The sequence below is a fragment of the Rhopalosiphum padi genome, chromosome 4 (assembly GCF_020882245.1).
Source record: "Rhopalosiphum padi isolate XX-2018 chromosome 4, ASM2088224v1, whole genome shotgun sequence".
NCBI lineage: Eukaryota > Metazoa > Arthropoda > Insecta > Hemiptera > Aphididae > Rhopalosiphum > Rhopalosiphum padi.
Genome location: NC_083600.1, coordinates 29,238,039 through 29,258,316, shown reverse-complemented (window position 1 = coordinate 29,258,316; position 20,278 = coordinate 29,238,039). Strand labels below are relative to the sequence as shown.

General features: G+C 26.3%; 2 protein-coding genes across 4 annotated transcripts; one reads left to right on the top strand and one right to left on the bottom strand.

Annotated features, from left to right (window-relative positions):
* The first annotated feature begins 1,225 nt into the window (after positions 1-1,225).
* LOC132929389 (uncharacterized) lies at positions 1,226-8,645 on the top strand. Of its 2 annotated transcripts, XM_060994717.1 has the most exons (6): positions 1,226-1,462; positions 5,862-6,160; positions 6,910-7,300; positions 7,366-7,601; positions 7,674-8,008; positions 8,083-8,645. In XM_060994717.1, coding segments are annotated over exons 2-6 (1,311 nt in total). In that variant the 5' UTR covers positions 1,226-1,462; positions 5,862-6,159; the 3' UTR covers positions 8,431-8,645. The 2 variants fall into 2 exon arrangements, with proteins under 2 accessions (XP_060850700.1, XP_060850701.1); XM_060994718.1 differs by lacking the exon at positions 1,226-1,462 and having other exon boundaries at positions 5,851-6,160.
* Positions 8,646-10,153: 1,508 nt separating this feature from the next.
* Positions 10,154-20,092, bottom strand: LOC132928848 (reticulon-4-interacting protein 1 homolog, mitochondrial-like). 2 transcript variants are annotated; one of them, XM_060993760.1, is made up of 6 exons: positions 19,938-20,092; positions 17,866-18,071; positions 15,965-16,194; positions 15,648-15,845; positions 12,521-12,633; positions 10,154-11,153 (listed from the first exon to the last, which is right to left on the bottom strand). In XM_060993760.1, exons 2-6 carry the CDS (start codon positions 18,068-18,070, stop codon positions 10,748-10,750), a joined length of 1,152 nt encoding a protein of 383 aa, XP_060849743.1. In that variant the 5' UTR covers position 18,071; positions 19,938-20,092; the 3' UTR covers positions 10,154-10,747. The 2 variants fall into 2 exon arrangements, with proteins under 2 accessions (XP_060849743.1, XP_060849742.1); XM_060993759.1 differs by having other exon boundaries at positions 17,866-18,318; positions 19,938-20,081.
* Positions 20,093-20,278: the final 186 nt, after the last annotated feature.

Sequence of the window (20,278 nt, the reverse complement as noted above, 5' to 3'; positions counted from 1 at the left end):
TTTAGGTAAGAACATAATCTGTGTTTTCTCGTTGGTTTTTTACGATATTTTAATTTGTAGGTGAGTTATGAGTATGAATAATATTAAATATTTGAAAATGCTCATAATTCACTTAAAAATTTAAATATTTTATAAAATATCCACATACGACATACAGGTATTTGAGGTATTTATTAGAATACATTTTAGTTTTGAATATTATACAATTATTATCATTTAAAATCTCATATGGGGTTATGTTTTCTGTGGTTATTTTTTCGCGGTACCAGTATATTAATAGCCGTATATTCCGACTATTAGACCGGTAACTAGTGATAGACGGTTAGATGTGTATTATAGCATTTATATGATATCTAATATAGAGCAATAACTTAAATCTTCTCGTTAACGTAATGATTTTTGTAACATACTAACTGTAATTTATCGATTACTGCAGTATATTCCCGATTTTCAGACCGTTATAACGAAATAGTGAACGAATATGTCGACGTGTATTATAAAATTATTATTTACTATACATAAAAAAAATGTGTTATCACTACTTATCAGTGAATGAATTTGAATTCATTTTTAATAAAAATAATTTTCGTAAACGCGATAATGAAAATATGTACTATTGGATATTTGGATCTGTGACAAAAAATGTGGTGCTACATTTCGAACAATTATTAAAAACAATGAACATATTAAAGACGAATCGTGTATATTAATGGATCATTCACACGCACCAAATCCTATTAAAAATGAATGCAAAATAATTAAAAATAAAATAAAAACTGCTGCATTGCAATCTCAAGATAATCCACAAAACCTTTACCAAGAACAAATAATTGGAGTTCCTTCTGCAGTTGTATCTTCGAAAATTAGTAAAAATACTAAAAATGCATCAAAACAACTTATTAAAAGACAGAGAAAAGGTAAATTAACCGAACCTTCCTGTGTTGAACATTATAACCCTCCTCTTGATTCTTGAATTAAGAAAAACAATTTCTGGTCAAGTTTTTTTAATCAAGGAAATTTATAATGACAAAAATAGAATCATTATTTTTACAACAGTTCAAAACTGTTCATATTTAAGAGAATCAGAATTTTGGCTTGCAGATCTATTAATAGAGGAAAATATCAGATATGTTTACCTTTAGTGTTTGCCCTTATGACAAATCAAACGGAAAATTCATATAAAATAATGTTTACAGCACTAAATAATTTTGCTATTGAACACAATATAAATTTTAAAGATAATTCAGATCTTGAAATTATAACTGATTTTGAAATTGCTGCTATTAATGCCATCAATGATGTTTTTCCATTTTCAATGCATTCTGCGTGTTTTTTTCATTTTTCGCAAAATATTCATCGTCACATACAAAAGGAAGGATTAACGACCAAGTATATTGAAGATCTAAACTTCAACTTATTTTGTCTACATTTACCAGCATTGGCTTTCCTTCCAGTTTCTAAAGTACGTATAAACAACGAAAATGAATAAACGCATTCATCTCATTAATAATACATTTTTGCATATTTAACTAATAACAAATAAATATATGTTTATTATGCCTCCTAGCTCCCCCCCCACGGTACGGCTCTGACAATGTATATATTTTTATAATAAAAATACTACTAGTTTTTCATGCAACATAATATAATAAAATTACTACTATAGTTTTTTCATACATCATAATATAAAAAAAAAACTCATGGATTTTGATTCTGATTACTGTACAACTGTACCTATATAAGCAATACCATTTGCCTGAAATGCTTTAGCTTAGACATAACAAAAGTTATCGAATGTCATACACCTTGCATGGCCGATTTTTGATATTTATAGATATTTTAGATATTCAGACATGACAAATAACAATAGTGTTAAGGATCACTGTTTTACCGGCATTTATAAAAGAAAAACGTATTTATTTCTATGTAGACCTAACCTCCTAACATTTGAAAAAAAGGTACTTCCTAGAACATATTCAGCAAGATAAGGTCGACCCTCATCTTGCAGTCACGGCGGTCTCCTTTGTAATTTCATGTTTACCAGTTACCCGTATGAGAGAGTGTAGCAGAGTTTATTATTATACAGTACATATAGATTTTATAATAATTTTATTATTTGGTTTTATTAACAATATCCAATAACGGCAAATTAATACATTGCGCCACCTTTATAGGTATATGATTGTTATTATTTTTATTTTATTCTTTTATAACTAAATATCACATAAATTTACCAAACTAATCGAATATATTACAACGTATCACGATTACAATTTCCTAGATTCCCCGAAAAATAGTCCCTAAAAATTCATGGGTAAAATATCTGATATCGTATATCAGATAAAAATGTCAATCTAAACAAAACTAAAAAAAAAAATAGTATATCATCATTATAATAAAAAAAAGTGGGCAAGTGGGTATCGCTCTGCTGTATAGTAGAGATGGAGAGTAGATCACTGGTCTCTTTAATGGATGTGTTAAATTTGCATGCAATGACAGGTATCATTGTATACGAAAAACGATTCTGAACGGAGATGATTTGTCAGCCAATGATAATTAGTAGGATATATTATATTATTACCTTTATATTTAAATTGTAATAAATCATTATTTTACATTATTTCGAAAAAATTTTTCATTTCATACGCTCTAAGTCATAACATTTTTTCTATATTGACGCTGGAATTTTTTTTTTACATTTACTTGAAGAAAAACTTATGGATAACCTTGTATTGGGTTTTTAACCTTAGGTATAAATCACAAAAATGTAATGAATTTTCAACTTTAAAATTCCTTGCAAATTTTCGCGATTTTGATATATTTTGTAAATTTTTGAACTTTAAATGCTTATAAACAAAAATTGTAACAAACGATTTTTGATTTTTTTTTACTACAATAAGTACAACTTATAATAAAACTTGTATCAAATTTTAAAGATTTTTTGGATTGCCAAATTTTTTTTTTATGTCATTTTAAGAAAAAAAACTTAAAAATGTCAAAAATTTCAATTGTCTATAAGTAGCTTAAAAAAGGTCAAATTATTTTGAAAATGTAATCGTAAATAGATAACCATAATATAAACATTTGGTGAAAATTTCAAGTATTTACTTTACAATGATTCGTTTTTGAGTTACAGCAAAATCAAAATATCGATTTTGTCGAAAAGTGGTTATGCGTAAAAATTCCCGTTTTTCCGTTATTTTTTCAGGGTTTTTCCCGACGTTTTTGAAAACTGCTGGAAATTTTTAATTTTGACCCCCTCCCCCCAAGTACCAACTAGATGAATTTTCCTTTTCAAAGAGGGGCTGAAGTCGAAAATTGAAGCATTATTATTTATTACTATTCCAAAACGTGATGACAGACCCAAAGATAAAAAAAAAAATAAAAAAATAACACACACCATTGTAAAATCAATACATTCATCACTCCGTTCGGAATCTAAAATATAAATTACGACACCCTAAAAAAGTATTCAACAATTTTTTATTGTTGCAGTTGTTATGTACTAGTTGTTAAAACAAACAGAATGATAATTATAATTTGAAATCAAACCAATTATAGACTAGAGAGTCGGGTCGTCGAGACCTATTATTCACTAGTAGGAATTACATTAAACGTTATTTAAGTAAATACCTAACATAGTACAAGAAAAAATGCGCAATATTATTATTATCGTTCTGTTTGTTCATTGTTGTAACATTCTCTCTTATAAACGAAAATACTTATATAAATAAATTATATAGGTATCAATATATCATATCGAATAGTATACGACAAGACAAAAAATGCAGTTAACTTTAAAATTTCAAATAGATATTAATTAAGTATAAATATATTATAAAAAGTCAATTATTTTTAGTTAATTATTAAATTTATCGCGTATTCACGTCGAACGATCAAGACGTAACTGATGCCTAATGTTTTACAAAATATAGTAGAACCTATAGCTTATATCCATAATATTACCATTTACCATAACATCCAGTCTTAATTTAAACTTTTATTATACTCAATAATAGTAATAGGTGTCTGTTCTCTATATTATTATTATTATCGTTGCGACTTCGGTCATCAAAACTACGTAGGTACCTAGTTATAAAATACGATTACATTTTTAACGATAAAATTTGGTTTATCGCAACCCATGTGTATCAATTGCATCATTGTATAGGTTATACAAATATAACTTTAGGCTAATGACCTGTGATGTTAAAGCCTTACTTCTAAAAAATATATAATTGTATTTATAACTTAAATGTTAAAAAAATTAATATAAATGTAAAATTTATTTCAATATGATTTCGAATTTCTATGTAATTTAAAAATAATTTTTATTCATGATGATAATTATTTTAATAACTTTTAACAAAAATTAACGTTTTTTTCCATGTCGTTTTTTTTCCTTTTCATTTATTACCGATTACTGTATTATGACACTGTGCTTATAAATGATATATTTTGTTTTATTAAAATCTATATGTTTTTAATTCATTATAAATAATTTTGTAATTAGCGTTTAAAAAATTGAAGTATGTCACTGGGTGGCTGCTTTTATCAAGCCTTTTCATGTATTATATTATCTCAACTAATACTCTTATTGTACCCATGAGGTACAGATTGTGTATATAATAATAAAGAAAAAAAAATATTACCTATATACATTTTTTTATTTATAAATTATTGACCGTAATTGAAAAAATTGATTATTTGTTTAAAATTATTATATTATTTATTTACTTATATATTATTGATATTTCAACTAATTTACTAAGTAACATGGGCAGATTAGGAAGTCCATATTTTAACAATATAAATATAGGATTTATAGATATTACTATAAGGTACCATAGGTTAGGACGTCGCACCCACAATATACCTATAGTGTGCTTTTAGTTTTGATATTAGAGTAAATTGACCTATTATCAAACTTTTAGGTACGAACATAATCTGTGTTTTCTCGTTGGTTTTTTACGATATTTTAATTTTTAGATGAGTATCAAAAATATTAAATGTTTGAAAATGCTCATAATTCACTTAAAAATTAAAATATTACACTTATTAGAATATTTATTTATTTATTGAATATACATTTTAGTTTTGAATATTATACAATTATTATCATTTAAAATCTTACAAATTCTCATATGGGGTTATTATTTTTCGGTGTTATTTATTAGGCGAATCTAATATACTATATACTCGTATATCTCAATATCTATATCAGTATAATCATTATAAAGTTTTCGTACAAAAATTAATTCGAACATATTATGCTTTTTCGAACATTTTTCATTCGAACATCGAACATATCATTTTCGAACAACGAGATCAACACTGCGTAATTTATATAAAAGATATTTTTAAGAATAAAACAAATATGCATGTATAAATAAAATAAATGCACTAATTTATTCCTTTTATGTTGCATTAGACTATTAGAGGTACCTATTATAAGTGGTACACTAGCTGTGATAATCGTTATATACACAGACAATAATTTACTAACGAATACTTTTATTTAAATTGTATTATTTAACAATCAATGCTCTAACATTTTATTTAAAAATTAATTTAATTCCTATGAATTATACATAGATTATTGATTATAGGACTATATAGAGTTTAAGCAACAAACATTAATATTTCAAATACATTTGTATAGCATTTATATTTTATAATGTAATATAGGTATTATATTTATTTATACTGTTATTTATTACTGCTCAAATTATATATATTATATAGGTAGGTACCTACACAACAGAATTAAACTGTTTATATTCGAATTGTTGTAATAAAATCATCAATATCTGAAACACACACATAAAAAAAAAAAAATCGTCGTTATTATTTGTATATAGATAAGTAAAATGGGGATGCAGACATAAACAGTAAATTGCTGTCTACCTGAATATCGTGTGATGAGAAGTGGTTTTTAGAGAGGGAGTATTGGAGAAAAACAACCGGCGCGGACCAGACGATGAAGACCAAGACGTGATCAACCAACAAACCGTGTTCAGACGTTGCTGTGAATCAACAGTTGCACTTTTCAAAAGATTTTATGATTCTTACGTCTTTTACATCCGATATACCAACACATTTATTACCTACCTACCAAAGGTCGTAGTATCAATTTATTTATACTCTGAATATTTAAACAGTAAGTATTGACAATTTGACATTTAATTATTACATACCCATCTAATAATAATACAAGTACCACCAATAAAACTTAATTTTTTTTTTATTAGAAGGTGTTTTATTATTTATATTATGTTCAAAAATATTAATATGTACATATAGGTATGTTGCATAATTTTAAGTTATAGATGTTGTTTAAATTATTTCCTCATTGAACATACTTATACAACTAGTACCTATTAATTAATTAATCATAAATATTTTAAACAAAATAGGTAATAGGTAGTTGATAATTTTATCCACATCAAAAATTATAAAAAAAATTCTTATATTTTGTGATAAATATAGGTTCGTATAATAAATAATAATTAATATTGATGTAAATATAAATTAAAATATGTTGATTTTAAAAAATACTTATATATTTGTTTGAACATACCTATACCTTTCAAAATGAATTCAAATAAAGTTTTTCGTCTGTTGGTCTGATTTAATTTTAAGAAATTAATGTAACTAAGGGATTGGTAAATTACATTATATATATATTAAAATCAGTTGAATGTTGACCTGATTTAATAACTATAACTTAAACATCAACAATAATTAATAAACAAAATCGAAAATATTATCAATAATTGTCATTCATAATATCTATATACTCAATATATTAATTTAGAAAATTTAGGTAACTTATTATTTTCATTTAATATGTCTTTTTCCTGCGATTTTTCTAATCTAATTCTTATTGTTGTTTTTTATTTTTTCTAGTGGAGGAAATGAAACAACTAGCAATGACATTAATGCAGTGTAAATCGTTCAAAGAACGACAAGAACGTCTAAGTGATTCACTCGATCATCTGTCATTCAACTATCCTGATCTCTACACTGTGTGGTTTAGAGAGATGAAAAGACGAGAACTGGAATCTAATGATCCAAATAAAATTATTAAATGGTTAAGTAATCCGTCATCTAAATCATTTGTAAAACTCCACGAAGCATTGATGTTGGTTAAAAATAACAACATAATGGCCAAAGAGGAGTATATGAATAATTTAAGGCGCATGCTAAATCAAACAATTGAAAATGGTACCAATATTGAGGCAGCAGTGAAAATATGCCATTTAATCGAGAAATCAACAAACTTAAGCATCATTCATGAGTGAGTCAAAATTTTGATTTTTTTCAATACACATTTTCAACTAATAATGATTTATAAATTTTTAGGAATTTGAAACATCTAATTCGTCAAGTAAATCAACTGAACAAAAGTCAACGTCATATGCCAACAGAAACCTTGACAGGAAACTTTTGGACAAATCATTTTAAATCACCACAAGTAGACCCTTTCGAACGATTCAATTTTCAGTCTGCTCAACACGTGAATACCCCTGTTTGGCCAAACGTACTGCAACCAACAAATTTAAATAAATCTATCCCTGCTGGTCTTCCACACTTTAGCAGTAAGAATTAATCATTGACCGATTTGCAATTGTTGTGAAAATAATACTAACTATGCCCAATTTATTTTTTAGTGGAATGTTTTGGGTACAACCATCTGGAAATGATCGCAAAGACAAACGGGGCCACTATTTTGGGGGACTCACAGTCACTAATCGACCTGACAATCCTTAATCAAGAAATGGACGGAGCAGTTGCTAAATGGCTCCACTACTTAAAACTACATAAATACCAATGGTTCTTCAATAGTCTCAGTTATCTTGAAATTGTATTCATTGACGAAGACAATATTGACGATTTCATTGCTAAAGTTAACAAAAATTCCATTACAAAAGGCGCACAAAAAAAGATCTGCATATCAACAAAGACATTGAGGGATCGGCCACAAAAGTTGAACAACTTATTATTGGTAATTTTAAATACATATATATATATATGTGACTTTTGAGTAAAAAGAAACTAATAAATTACTTTTGATTACAGGCTTTGGATTTGGAAGTAACGCCAAATGAACTGTGTGAATTCATGTCATACATGCGAGACATATTGCATTATCCCATACCGAACAAGCATTGTGTTGTTGGCGACCAATTACAACAAGACATAGTCCTTGTCATGGAGAAATTGTTAAATCAGCTGCTAGAAAAACTTGGTATGGTCCGTTCTTTAGTCGCCCAGAGTCTACTTGGAATGTCTATCAATAAATACTTGGAGTGCGTCTTATTAATAATTGGTAATCAAACTTTTATGAAACAGCAAATAGAAAAATCATTGATGTTTGCTGAAACCTTAAAATATAAAGTCCACAGAATGCCTAGAAACTTTAACTAATGTGTTCATTTTAATTCTGCCATCGAAACTTCATATTACATATGCATTTTTTTTTAGTTTTAATATTGTTGTTAGTGACTGATACATATCTGATTTATTTTAATATACCTAATTGTTTTATTTATCTAAAATGTATATCATTGTTTACGATCTTAACTTTTTATATTTATATATATATATATGGATGATGCGTGTTATATTCAATTGTTAGTATTCACAATTATTGTTTTGTTAACTTGTTATTAATTCAGTGCTCAAGACACTTGAATTATACTTACCAATTGGATAATTTTAACTATTGTATTATTATTGATCATTACATTACTATTTTACGTAACTAAAAGACTCTGATTCGTTTTTTATTTTTTATTGTTTTGTGTTAATTATATTTAAAATCTATTATGGTTGCATGTTTTTGATTTTGTATTAATTTATTTAAATTTTTCTGTTTTAAATGTTTTATGTTAACCATTATTTATTGACTACTATTATGTATTATGTAACTGCAAACCATTTTGAGACTTAATTATTTTATTGTTACTATTTAGTCTATACTTAGTTTAAAGAGATGACTTTTTAAACTTTTTTTGTTAATTGTACTTTTTATGTTTACTTGATTTGATATAAAATAATTGTTCATATAATTACTAGATTTTTTTTTTAAATATTTCATAATATACATATGTTTTATTAAAATATTGACTACTATAATTTATTGGTTTAAGAGATTAGTTATTTTTAAAGTACCTACTCAATTAAAATATTTGTGTTATTTGACTGACAGAAGCATATAAAATGTATTCCTCCTCAGTGTTAGGTATAACACACGTTACACATTTTAGTTTCATTAATGCAATTATAAGGTCGGTAAAACTTAAATAAGGTAATCTATGGTTTATTTGTATATCTTAAATTGTAATACTTGTCAATTTTCCAACTGCTATATACACAACTGTGCATTTCCTTGATCAAGTGAAGTCGATAGTAATTTTAAGTTTTTTCAATTACCTATTTCAAATATATACAGTTTTTTAACTACAAATTATAATAATTCCACTAAATAGCAGATTGACATTTGACACAAAGTGTTATCAGACTTTGGACTTTACTACATTTTTGCTATTATTGGATTAATTATGGATTTCAATATGTCATTAGGTATTTTTTATAGGCAACTAGAAAATACCAAATAAAATATAATCTTTCTTATTCAATTGTTATGCCAAGCCTCCTATTTTATTTGATTGACTATATAACTAAAGTAGTTTAGAACATAATATTATCATTTATCAGTATAGAATGGATCACATGGATAGGTAAGCAGCATTTAAAACTAAATATATATAATATATATATATGTATAGAATGGATCAATTTTATTATTGAAATTTATTTTGTTTCTGTTACATTATAAAGATAAAAAATTAATTGATATCTGCATAATTTGTATATATTTCTGAATTAAACTGTTATTGTGATTTTTAGTTTTATAGTAATAATGTTTAGATACAAACTTTCAAGATCAAATTTAAGATAATATGAATCAATTTGAAAATATCTAATTCTCAAACTGAAATGTTTTAAAAATGATTTGTATCATCGCTGAGATAATGTGCAATATCTAGATAAACAAAACTTATGTAATCATGGAAAAATGTAATCACATTATCCATAACTGGCATAACTGTATTATTAAAATAATAAATTAACTGAAAATGCTATATAACATTATATAATATACCTTTATTATCAATCTTTATTATTTAGAAAATAAATTAACATAAAATAAAATTATCAAAACAACATACTAGGTACGCAGTTTTATAATTAAAAGTTATAATAATTGTACAGAAAAAAAAAATTGATGAATAACATGTTGACGTACATGACTTTAAACTTTAATACATTTCAGACTTTAGAACTATATAATTTTTTACATACACGATACACGTAATACACGTATAAAATATAGGTAAACGTTTTTGGACGATTTTGGTTTTAAAACAGTCTACTGCTGTCTGCTGTACTACCGCTGATGATCAAAGGACTAATTTTTTACACGATATCTTTATTTTAAACAATACAGATTACTATGATGTATTAAACTTTACAAAATATGTTAATTGAATGTATAAAAATAAATACATTTTATTTAGAACCTAATCGTTTAAATGTTCATACATTCATCGGGAAGAAGCAAACACTGCCAACGGATTTTATACTATAAAAAACAAGCTACAATAAGCCAAATACATTATTATAATCGTTCCACTTCATTGATGTTCTGAATTATTATAGGTTAGCTCTGGCTTTCCCGTTACTTTTCGTCGAACTTGACGGCCACCTTTCCACGGAGGTGTCCGGCTTTTACCCGACCAAACGCTTTCTTCATGTCTGCAAATCCATAAACGCTGTCGACTGGGACAGTAATCTTTTTCTCTGCGGCTAGAAGGGCCAACTCCTCTATGCCACGCTCTACGGGCATGAAAAATCCCCATCGAATCGTGGAGCCTTTGAACACGGCGCCCGAACAGACGTTCGGCGCCACCAGGTCGTACGCGTTTTTCAACATGCCCAACACCATGCCATACGAGTCAGTATTATGCAACACGGGACTGCGCAGAGTAATGAATTTAGCCCACGACCAAGGTTTCAACAGCGGCGTGTACGCGCCACCGATGTCTTCATACGGTATCCCGGCCGCGTCCAAAATCAGGTCGTACCTACAAAATATTAATAATACTACAATGGTGAAAAGGGTGGGCAAACGGGTATCGTTCTGCTATGCATTAGATATCCAATTGTTCTGTTGTTCATAGTGATAGATGTTTAAAATATTTAAATTTAAATTTAATGATATATCATTATAAATAAGATACAAAAACGATTCTGAGTGGGAATGGTCAGTCATTCTATACATTACTATATAGTAGGTATGTATATTTCATACGTTTATAACCTGTGTATAGGTATTGCTAGTAATCTATTATACTATTGGTAGTATACGGTAGGTTGATTTAAATATTTTGAAAGCATTGCATTTATAACATAAACAATATTGTATTATTATAATTTATAATAAAAATAAATAAATATGGTTTATTTATACCATATTATTATATTATAGTAATTTACTTTTGAGTTAACAGTTTAAAGTTTAACACCACCTTATCGTAAAACAGTTAGAATAGGTACATTGTATAAATAGATAATATATTAAAATAAATCTACATATTTTAGAAATGTCGTTATGTATATAGTAAAATTCATAATAAATATAGAAGTTTAAAGTTCCCAATGATAATATTTTTGAATTTTATCTTTATAGATTTTAAAAATTGTTTACTAAATAAAAGCCTCATACAGTCTGTACATTTTTGGGATTTTAACGATTTTGTAAGTCTCACTTAAAATTTAATAATGAAAATTCTGCCTAAGTAATTTTATTATTTTTATACTAATATTAAAATTGTCGGTTAGATTATTATTATACGTTAAAATTAATAAATTATAGGGAATCTTGAATACAATTTTCAAGCTTCGACTGACCGAACCGACCGACCCTCCAAATCACCAAATAAATCCAATTTGATGTCAGAAACCGACCCAAAATTAAAAATCAAATCATTTTTACTTCCCCAAAAGCCAAAAAGTTAGGTACATTTCATCAAACATATATTGATTTTAATCACCACTCTAAATCTAAAGTGCATCATAGATGACCAATTATTATTTTAACAACTATTTTGCAAAAAATGAATTAAATAAAAGTTTAATACAATAATATAATATAATGTACCTTATACATAAATACCTAAGTCAACATTTTCAACGGTACAACTCGTTAATAAACATACTATTACTATACATATAGATACCGGATAATTATTTTATGTTTTAATTTGTTTACATATACGATATACGTGATACGTCACATTTTAATATTTTATCTATAATAGGAAAAATTTAACACATCTAGATAAATTCAAACGATTTCCTATCCTATACTATACTGCGCATTATTATTATTATTATAATACTCCAGGCTTCCAGCATTATATTATATAAAAGGTGTTTACAATTTACATACTTTCCGTATTGTTCCAACTGTTTCTGTGCATCTACGGTAGTGTAGTCAATGATATTATCTGGTCCAAGTTCTTTCACTAGATTAATGGCATTTGTACTACACGTAGTAGTTACCTAAATAATAGAAAATATAATTATTTAATAAAATTCAAAGTTCAAAGAATATTATTTTTAAAATATTTAATTTTAGGTTAAACGAGAAAAGTATGGTACAATATAAAATACGAATTACGATTGATCTAATTATCTGTAATTATTTGTTTATTTATTTTTTAACTAACTATAAATAATTTATGAATCTATAATTAATTTCGACTTCCGAATTTCAAATTGCTATAATAAAAGCTAAATACATGATACGGATACCTTATTAAAGATTGAAAAATAATTGGTCTTAATTGTACCTATACTTTAGAGGTCTTTGATATTTTAAGTAATTAATAAAATAGTTCTATATTTACGAGTTTACGACAGTCTTTCAATATTTGTAACAAAAATAAACTAATTTAATAATTCCAAAAACAATGTTATCAAAAACATTTTCACAGATTAATTAAATTTATTACAACAAATGGGTAAAGCTATTTGAAAATATTGATTTTATTATTAAAAAATTAATAAGAGAAACTTAAGTTGTTCAACTAATTTTTAAATTAGTATTTTATAGAAATGATAAAACTAAAAAAAAAAAAAAATTTTGTGCTTTTTCAAAAAAATTTTAGACATTTGTAATTTTTATATTTTTTGGTTTTTTAAAGTCTGTTAAAAAGTTTGAAAATGTAATAATATAAGGTTCCTTGTAAGTTGTTTTTTTTTAATAGTCAAAATAATTTTATATTTAAATAAAAAATAACTATATTTTTATCAAAAAATTTTAGCTTTTTCGCTGTGTTCGAAACATTTTGCCATTAAGAATACTTTAAATTATTATTTTTTGTACATGATTAACTTCTCTAAATATTTACATTATTTTTAAGCTATTTATACCACAATTCTATACACACCGTTCTAGGGTAGGTCCGTTGCAGAATTGACTAAGATCAGTTTCTGATATAATTTTGTAATAATTAAATGATATTTAATATTTATATTAACCTACAAACAATTTATAGTTTAATACATAGTAGTAAGTACTAATATACTATCTAATATGAATAAATTATATAAAATATCTTCAGACATAATAGCTAAGTGATAACGGCGTCTTAATTACCAAATTATAACTTATAAGTCGTAACTAATAATATATATATACGTACTAGAAATAACATTACAATAACCAATAAAATATACATATTTTTATATCTATACAAAACATACAGTAGTCATTAATACATACACAAATACACAATACACATTTGGCTGAACAATAAAATATTTATATATTATTTAATATTTATAAATTTTCAAACTAATGTATTTTGACTTAGTATTTATGTATTTTTCAGATCAATGTAGTTGCAAAAAAAAAATAAAAGGCACTAGGCACCTACACTTATTCTAATAATTATAATAATAAAAAAAAATAATGTTTTTATTGGTAGCTATAGAATTAGTTAAGCTGTATGTTTGCATTGTTGTTTATATTAATTGTTTTTAATATTTTGGTTCATGTTTAAAAATGAATAATTCTAATAATAAACGAAAATGTTCAAAAAAATGTCAAACAATATTAAGAAATCAACCAAATTGCTTCCCAGAATACAATTTAAAAAACAATAATATATTGCAATATTTATTCACTTCAATGTCTGAAGAGCAAGAAAACATTGAATTATTAAGTTATGAAGTAAAGTCACTCAATGTTTTAAAAACTCATTTGCAAGAAGTATTAATATCTAACGTAGATCATGAAAACACTGCAAGTAATCCAAGTATACCAAAGAATGATTTTAATGAAGGTAATTAAATGAATAAAAAGAAAATTAAAAAATCTTTACGTATGTCATATCGGTAAAAATTCATCACACAAATATTAAGTGCAAAAATAATAAAATCTCGAAAAATAAATATCTGATTAAATTGATTTGAATTTATATCATCGATGTATAATATATACATACCTATAACATAATATAATATACCTATTATATTAATTTAATATAGGTAATATTATATAATAAATGTTTATAACTTAAAGGATCTTATAAGCTTAGCAAAAATAAAATTATTAGGTTATTATTTTTTTTAAATTATGAACCTAATCGGGATTAATTATATCTATATATTATGTCTATACCTAATTTTTTACACATTTCCTCTATATGTCCAGTATTCCTAGCAAGATAATGAACTGTATAGGTAGTGAAGAATATTCTATGTTTGTAATTGTAATCGTTTGGTTCGTTAATTATTTAAATGATTTAATCGGTTGCGATGTTTTTAAATCGTGTAATATGGTGTATACTGATTACTTATATAAGTTATATAACTGATTAGATGATTAGAGGGCAGTCCTAAGAGACCAAACTAGTATTAAAAAATATTTAATATCATTATTAGACCAAATGCAAGTTGGCTTTAATTATCAGCATTCAGCATGAGTTAAGGCTTTTACTGTGAAAACTAAAAATATTGCAGTAACTATTTGTTTGAAGTATATTACTGTAACTTATATTGTAAAATATAACCGTTTGATATTATAGCTGGTCCTGGATATAAATGTTAGTAATCCAGCTTCTGTGAATAGTGGTGAATAAATTATTTATTTACCTACATTACTTTGAGTAATTTATTTATTCATTACTAGTATATTAATAATTTAATATTATTTTGCATAGATAAATGAATCTATATTTATAAAAAAAAAATTATTCAAAAATTTTAAACGCTCATAATACGGCTTTAGACAATTTTTTTTTTAATTCCAGTTAAAAAAATGTATGAACAATTTTTCGAGCATAAGTTATTAAAATAAAAATATTGTACAAATTTCAACTAAAAATAAATAAAACTATTTTAATTTTAAGCTATTACACTTATCAGTTATCTGTTATCAAATATACCTACTGGCTACTACTTTGTATACATATTATAAATTTATAAACATCATGTAGTAATAATTTAGCTATGTCGTTACATATAAGTTATAATATAGTGCAGTGTTAATTTTTGCGCGTCTACAGTACCTTGGCGCCCCACGACTTGAGTATCTGTATTGCACTATTACCGACACCACCGGATCCGCCGATGACCAGTATGTTCTTGTCGGCTGCGTTTGAAGCGTTTAGGCCGCCTGCCGACGTCAAGGCGCACCATGTAGTCAGGCCTGTGTACAATAAGCACGCAGCTTCCTCATAGGACATGTGATCAGGCTTCTTGGCTACCTATACAAAAAAAATAATAAAATAATTTTAGTTTACGTTTGGTATACATAAATTGCTGTTAAAATTTAAACAAATACAACAGTTGTCCAATATACCACCGACTGGCTGGCCAATATTACCTGAGTTACAGGAACTGTGACAAATTGAGCGTGACAGCCGTGTTGAAAAGGAGCTACGACACCCAGAACGGCGTCGCCGATAGCGAAGTGTTCCGAGCCGACTTCAGCTCCTTTCGCAACCACTTCACCAGCGAAATCCCGTCCCAAAGTCAATGGGAACTCGACGGGCCTGAACAGCGACTTTTTTTTCGCCTGTCGGACCCTGCCTAATAGCACTTGTCCATAACCCTCTACGAGTAAAAATCACAATCATTTATAAATAATAAAAATTTACTCATGATACTATAATAGAACAAATTAAAAGTTTAATCATATAAGTCATAAAGTGATGGTGTATAATATATAGTAATAACTTTATAAAGACGTTATATCCCATGTCCTATGATTAACATGATTTAATATAATTAGGTAAATACTTTTTATAATACACAAATCAACTTATTTCTGCAGTAACTTTATACATAATATTGGTATTATTTAAAGTTATTCAATATACCGTAATATGTATATGAATAATGATATACTTAATTATGGAATTCAAATTTTTAAATTTTAAATACCGACATTCACAATATTATTGGAGGAATAAAACATAACCTTTTATACATTTTTAGCAACTACTGCTTTGAATGAAATATATTTTAAAACCAAAAACCCATCCCTGGCTATGTTGGATTATCAAATGTGCAATGTATTTATTTTCACGTTATAGTCAACCGTTTTAAATCTTTACACCATTTTCTCGTTATATTTTAGTTTTTTTTTAAATGAATTATATTATACTTGTTTCAGTTTAGAAAAAAATGTCGCCAAGTGTAAGGACATAATAAATTACACAAATTATCAAAGTTCAAGATTAATTAAATACTAAATAAGACTAATTAAATTAAGAAAGAAATTCGAAACACATAAGTTCTTCTAAAAATTTTTCTAATTTGTTTGTTGTCTATTTTTTACTAACAATTTCAACAGAGGAGATAATTATATGTTTAATAGTTTAATGTAACTATACAGATATAATATACTATAATTAAAGTTTTGATTTGTATAGAAAAAACAATAGCTGTGTCTTATCGTTTACTGAACAACGAAACTGGTTACCTATTTTTAAGTATTATAATTATCAAGAAGTGTACCTAAAATTACGAAATGGATATAAAAACTTTAATTGGGTATAGGTATATAACTATATAAGTATTGCCAGGCTGAAATAGACATTTTATTATTGAAATTTGAAATAATATTTATTTTTTTAATTGCCTATTATAATTCCCATAGAAAATAACGGTTATTAAAAATTGAAATGTTTTATTCATCTGAAAGTTTCATTAATAATTAGATATTTGCATTGTCATTAAAAAAAATCAGAATTCCATGCGAAATTAATTAAATTACACAATTCATGTTTTGCTATAAGTAACATAACATTAACATTAACATAACTATATATAGGTAGTATTCTTAGAAATTCAATAACATAATTGGCTCTACCTTGATCGATTTGTATTCAATTTTAGTGTATGTTTTATTTTTGAACTATTTTAAAACATATGATTAACAAAATAACCAACTTGAAAATTTAAAAAACATAAAAAATATTTTGATATACTTTGAATCTGCATTTAAATATTATATTAATTTTTCACGGAAATACTAAAGGCGATCCGATACTTTTGGGACACACTTTTTAGTATAAAATAATAGGTATTTATTTTTTTTCGTGACGAATAACTGAAATTGAACTGACTGCTAGTTGATATAGTTTTAGGTAATATAATATAATATGACTAGGTAATAGGTATATCTTTTATAATCATAATTTGGCCAACACTAGATATATTTAGTTAATCTAATGGAATATTAGGTTTAGACTATATTACAGGTACTTACTGCTTACTTACCGGCCATGAGCACATCTATAGGATTGACAGACGACGCTTTGACACGCACCAGAACTTCTTTGGGCCCGAGTGACGCGGGTAATTCTGCCTTATCGTTGATCACGGCCGAGTCCTCAAACGCCGCGTAAGTGTCGATTTGCCACGCCGTCATTCGGTCGGGCCACATCCGTCCACCCTCAGCGGCAGAAGCGTCCGTCTTCGTCATACTGTTAATGTTTTATAGGTACTTATAAATGTTATAACTATAATGGCTCGTGTTGGCGGTCGGCAGACGAGCGCTAACCAAACAACAGAACTTTTTACTGAGGTCGAACTGCGAACGAGAGGTCGCACGCGATACTAACGACGCGATTATTATTTCACACCGCGGATCGACAGCAAAAACAAATCACATAACGAATTGTGTTCAGACCGCGGTGGTAGTGGTATAGTGATGAAATCTCGTGCACGAATCTACATCATTATTAATAATCATTAATAATATATGTATTAAGTTATTCACTCCCACGGCTATCGGCGAACCAAAAAATTATAATATTGTAATTAGTGTATAATTATAGATTACTAGATTAATAGGTATATATAACTAGCAGCGCTTGTACTTCAATTTAGTTTTAATAAGTGACGTCACATTCACATGATGCGTCTTTATAGTAGATAATATTTAAGACAAATTAAAACATTTTGTATTGAAGACTCAACACTGACTTACACATTTATTTTAGTTTTCATAATATTTCCAAGTTATGATAAAAAATGGACTATATACGAGAATATACGGCACCTAATGATTTCGCCCTGTCCTACTCTACAATTACAATTTTACACATAAAATAACTACCCACTGTCTTGTACTCTACAATATAATTTTTTTTTTTAAAGATATTGCAACAAAAATTAATGATAATCACATTGTTATAAATGTATTTATAGAAACATGTAAATTAAAAAATATATAAAATGTCTGAAACAATATTATGAATGTTTGTAAAATATTACGTAATATTTCGTTATTTTTCAATAAAATGTATAGTGTTACGTTTTTGACAAACTGTATATCATAAAGTAGTTTATGTCTATATAATAATTAATAAGCATCTGCAGACAAATTAAGTTAATACACTAATAAATAATAATAGGTATGCCTACACCTACATGGTAATATATTTATTATGTGTATTTGTAATTGCTAAATGTCGTTTTAAAACAAAAACACGGCCTATAAAATAAAAATTTCAACAATCATATTATTCACATAAATCATAATCTAATACTACTCAAAGCTGGAACGTAACGCGAATATAGACAAGTAGGTAAATAATATTATAGGTATAAATGAGGGGCACAAGTCGCCGTGACCATGAAAATGAAATAAGGTATCTAACTATCTAAGTACCTACTATTTATAATACAATTATTGTCAATTATACTATATAATAATATATTATTCGTGTATAGATACTAATATGCCTAAAATAAATAATATAATATTTAGATTTTAGATATTAAGATACCCATATACTCCTATACAGATATTTTTGAAATAAACATTACATAATATATTATAATATGACATGTTTTATCACAATATTTTCGTTTCTCATAAAACTAAATATTATATTATTGTACTATTGCAGTACGTCTTCCGAAATGAATAATGATAATTGTTGCATAAATAAATCACTGAATATTTAATGAAACATTAGTGAACTACAATAAAATATAATAGACCCTTAAACAGTCAAACTTAAACATGATTTAGTGAACAATGAATCTTGATTGTTTTATTAAATTAATCACTTTTGGCTTTTATAAAATGCAACCTAGTATTAGACTTTAGATGATAGATAAGCCGATAAGGACAACTAAAATAACTATATTATCTAACAATAATTTATGTATTGCATAATATTTATTTACTTTAGGGTACGGTTACGGTCGTATGAATACCTATTTATTCATTATTGTGTAGGTACCTAAGTTTATAATTTTAATGATATTATTGTCTAGATAGATAATTTTTAGCCATTTATCACTATTGGAGAAAGATTTAAGATTTAAAACGGACTTACATGAAAGTTGAAATGAAAAATCTCCAGCACGATAAATTAAATTTCGTTAATTTCGTGTTTACACTATTATTTTGTTCAAGAAATATTAATTCAAAATGTATATGATACAATATACATTGATAACGATTAAGTGTGATAACATTTTTATAAAATTAATCACAGTACGCACTACGCAGCATGATCTTAGAAGATATCTTTGCAGAGTGCATATTACAGGATTATATACAGGATTAACCCAATAACTAGTCACGATTAATTAGATTGAAGAAATACTGTTATTATTATAAAAATATTCTTTAACGTGATTTTAAAACACATTAAAACTATTTTCACTCGAAAAA

What these genes read in the sequence shown, in the direction of transcription:
- LOC132928848 (XM_060993760.1), bottom strand. Translation starts at nt 18,070, where the DNA reads ATGACGAAGACGGACGCTTCTGCCGCTGAGGGTGGACGGATGTGGCCC. An exon ending in TCACAGTTCCTGTAACTCAG is followed by an intron (nt 15,846 to 15,964) that starts GTAATATTGGCC and finishes TTTTTTGTATAG; the next exon opens with GTAGCCAAGAAGCCTGATCA. An exon ending in CAGTTGGAACAATACGGAAA is followed by an intron (nt 11,154 to 12,520) that starts GTATGTAAATTG and finishes AATATTTTGTAG; the next exon opens with GTACGACCTGATTTTGGACG.
- LOC132929389 (XM_060994717.1), top strand. An exon ending in AACTTAAGCATCATTCATGA is followed by an intron (nt 7,301 to 7,365) that starts GTGAGTCAAAAT and finishes ATAAATTTTTAG; the next exon opens with GAATTTGAAACATCTAATTC. An exon ending in TGGTCTTCCACACTTTAGCA is followed by an intron (nt 7,602 to 7,673) that starts GTAAGAATTAAT and finishes TTTATTTTTTAG; the next exon opens with TGGAATGTTTTGGGTACAAC.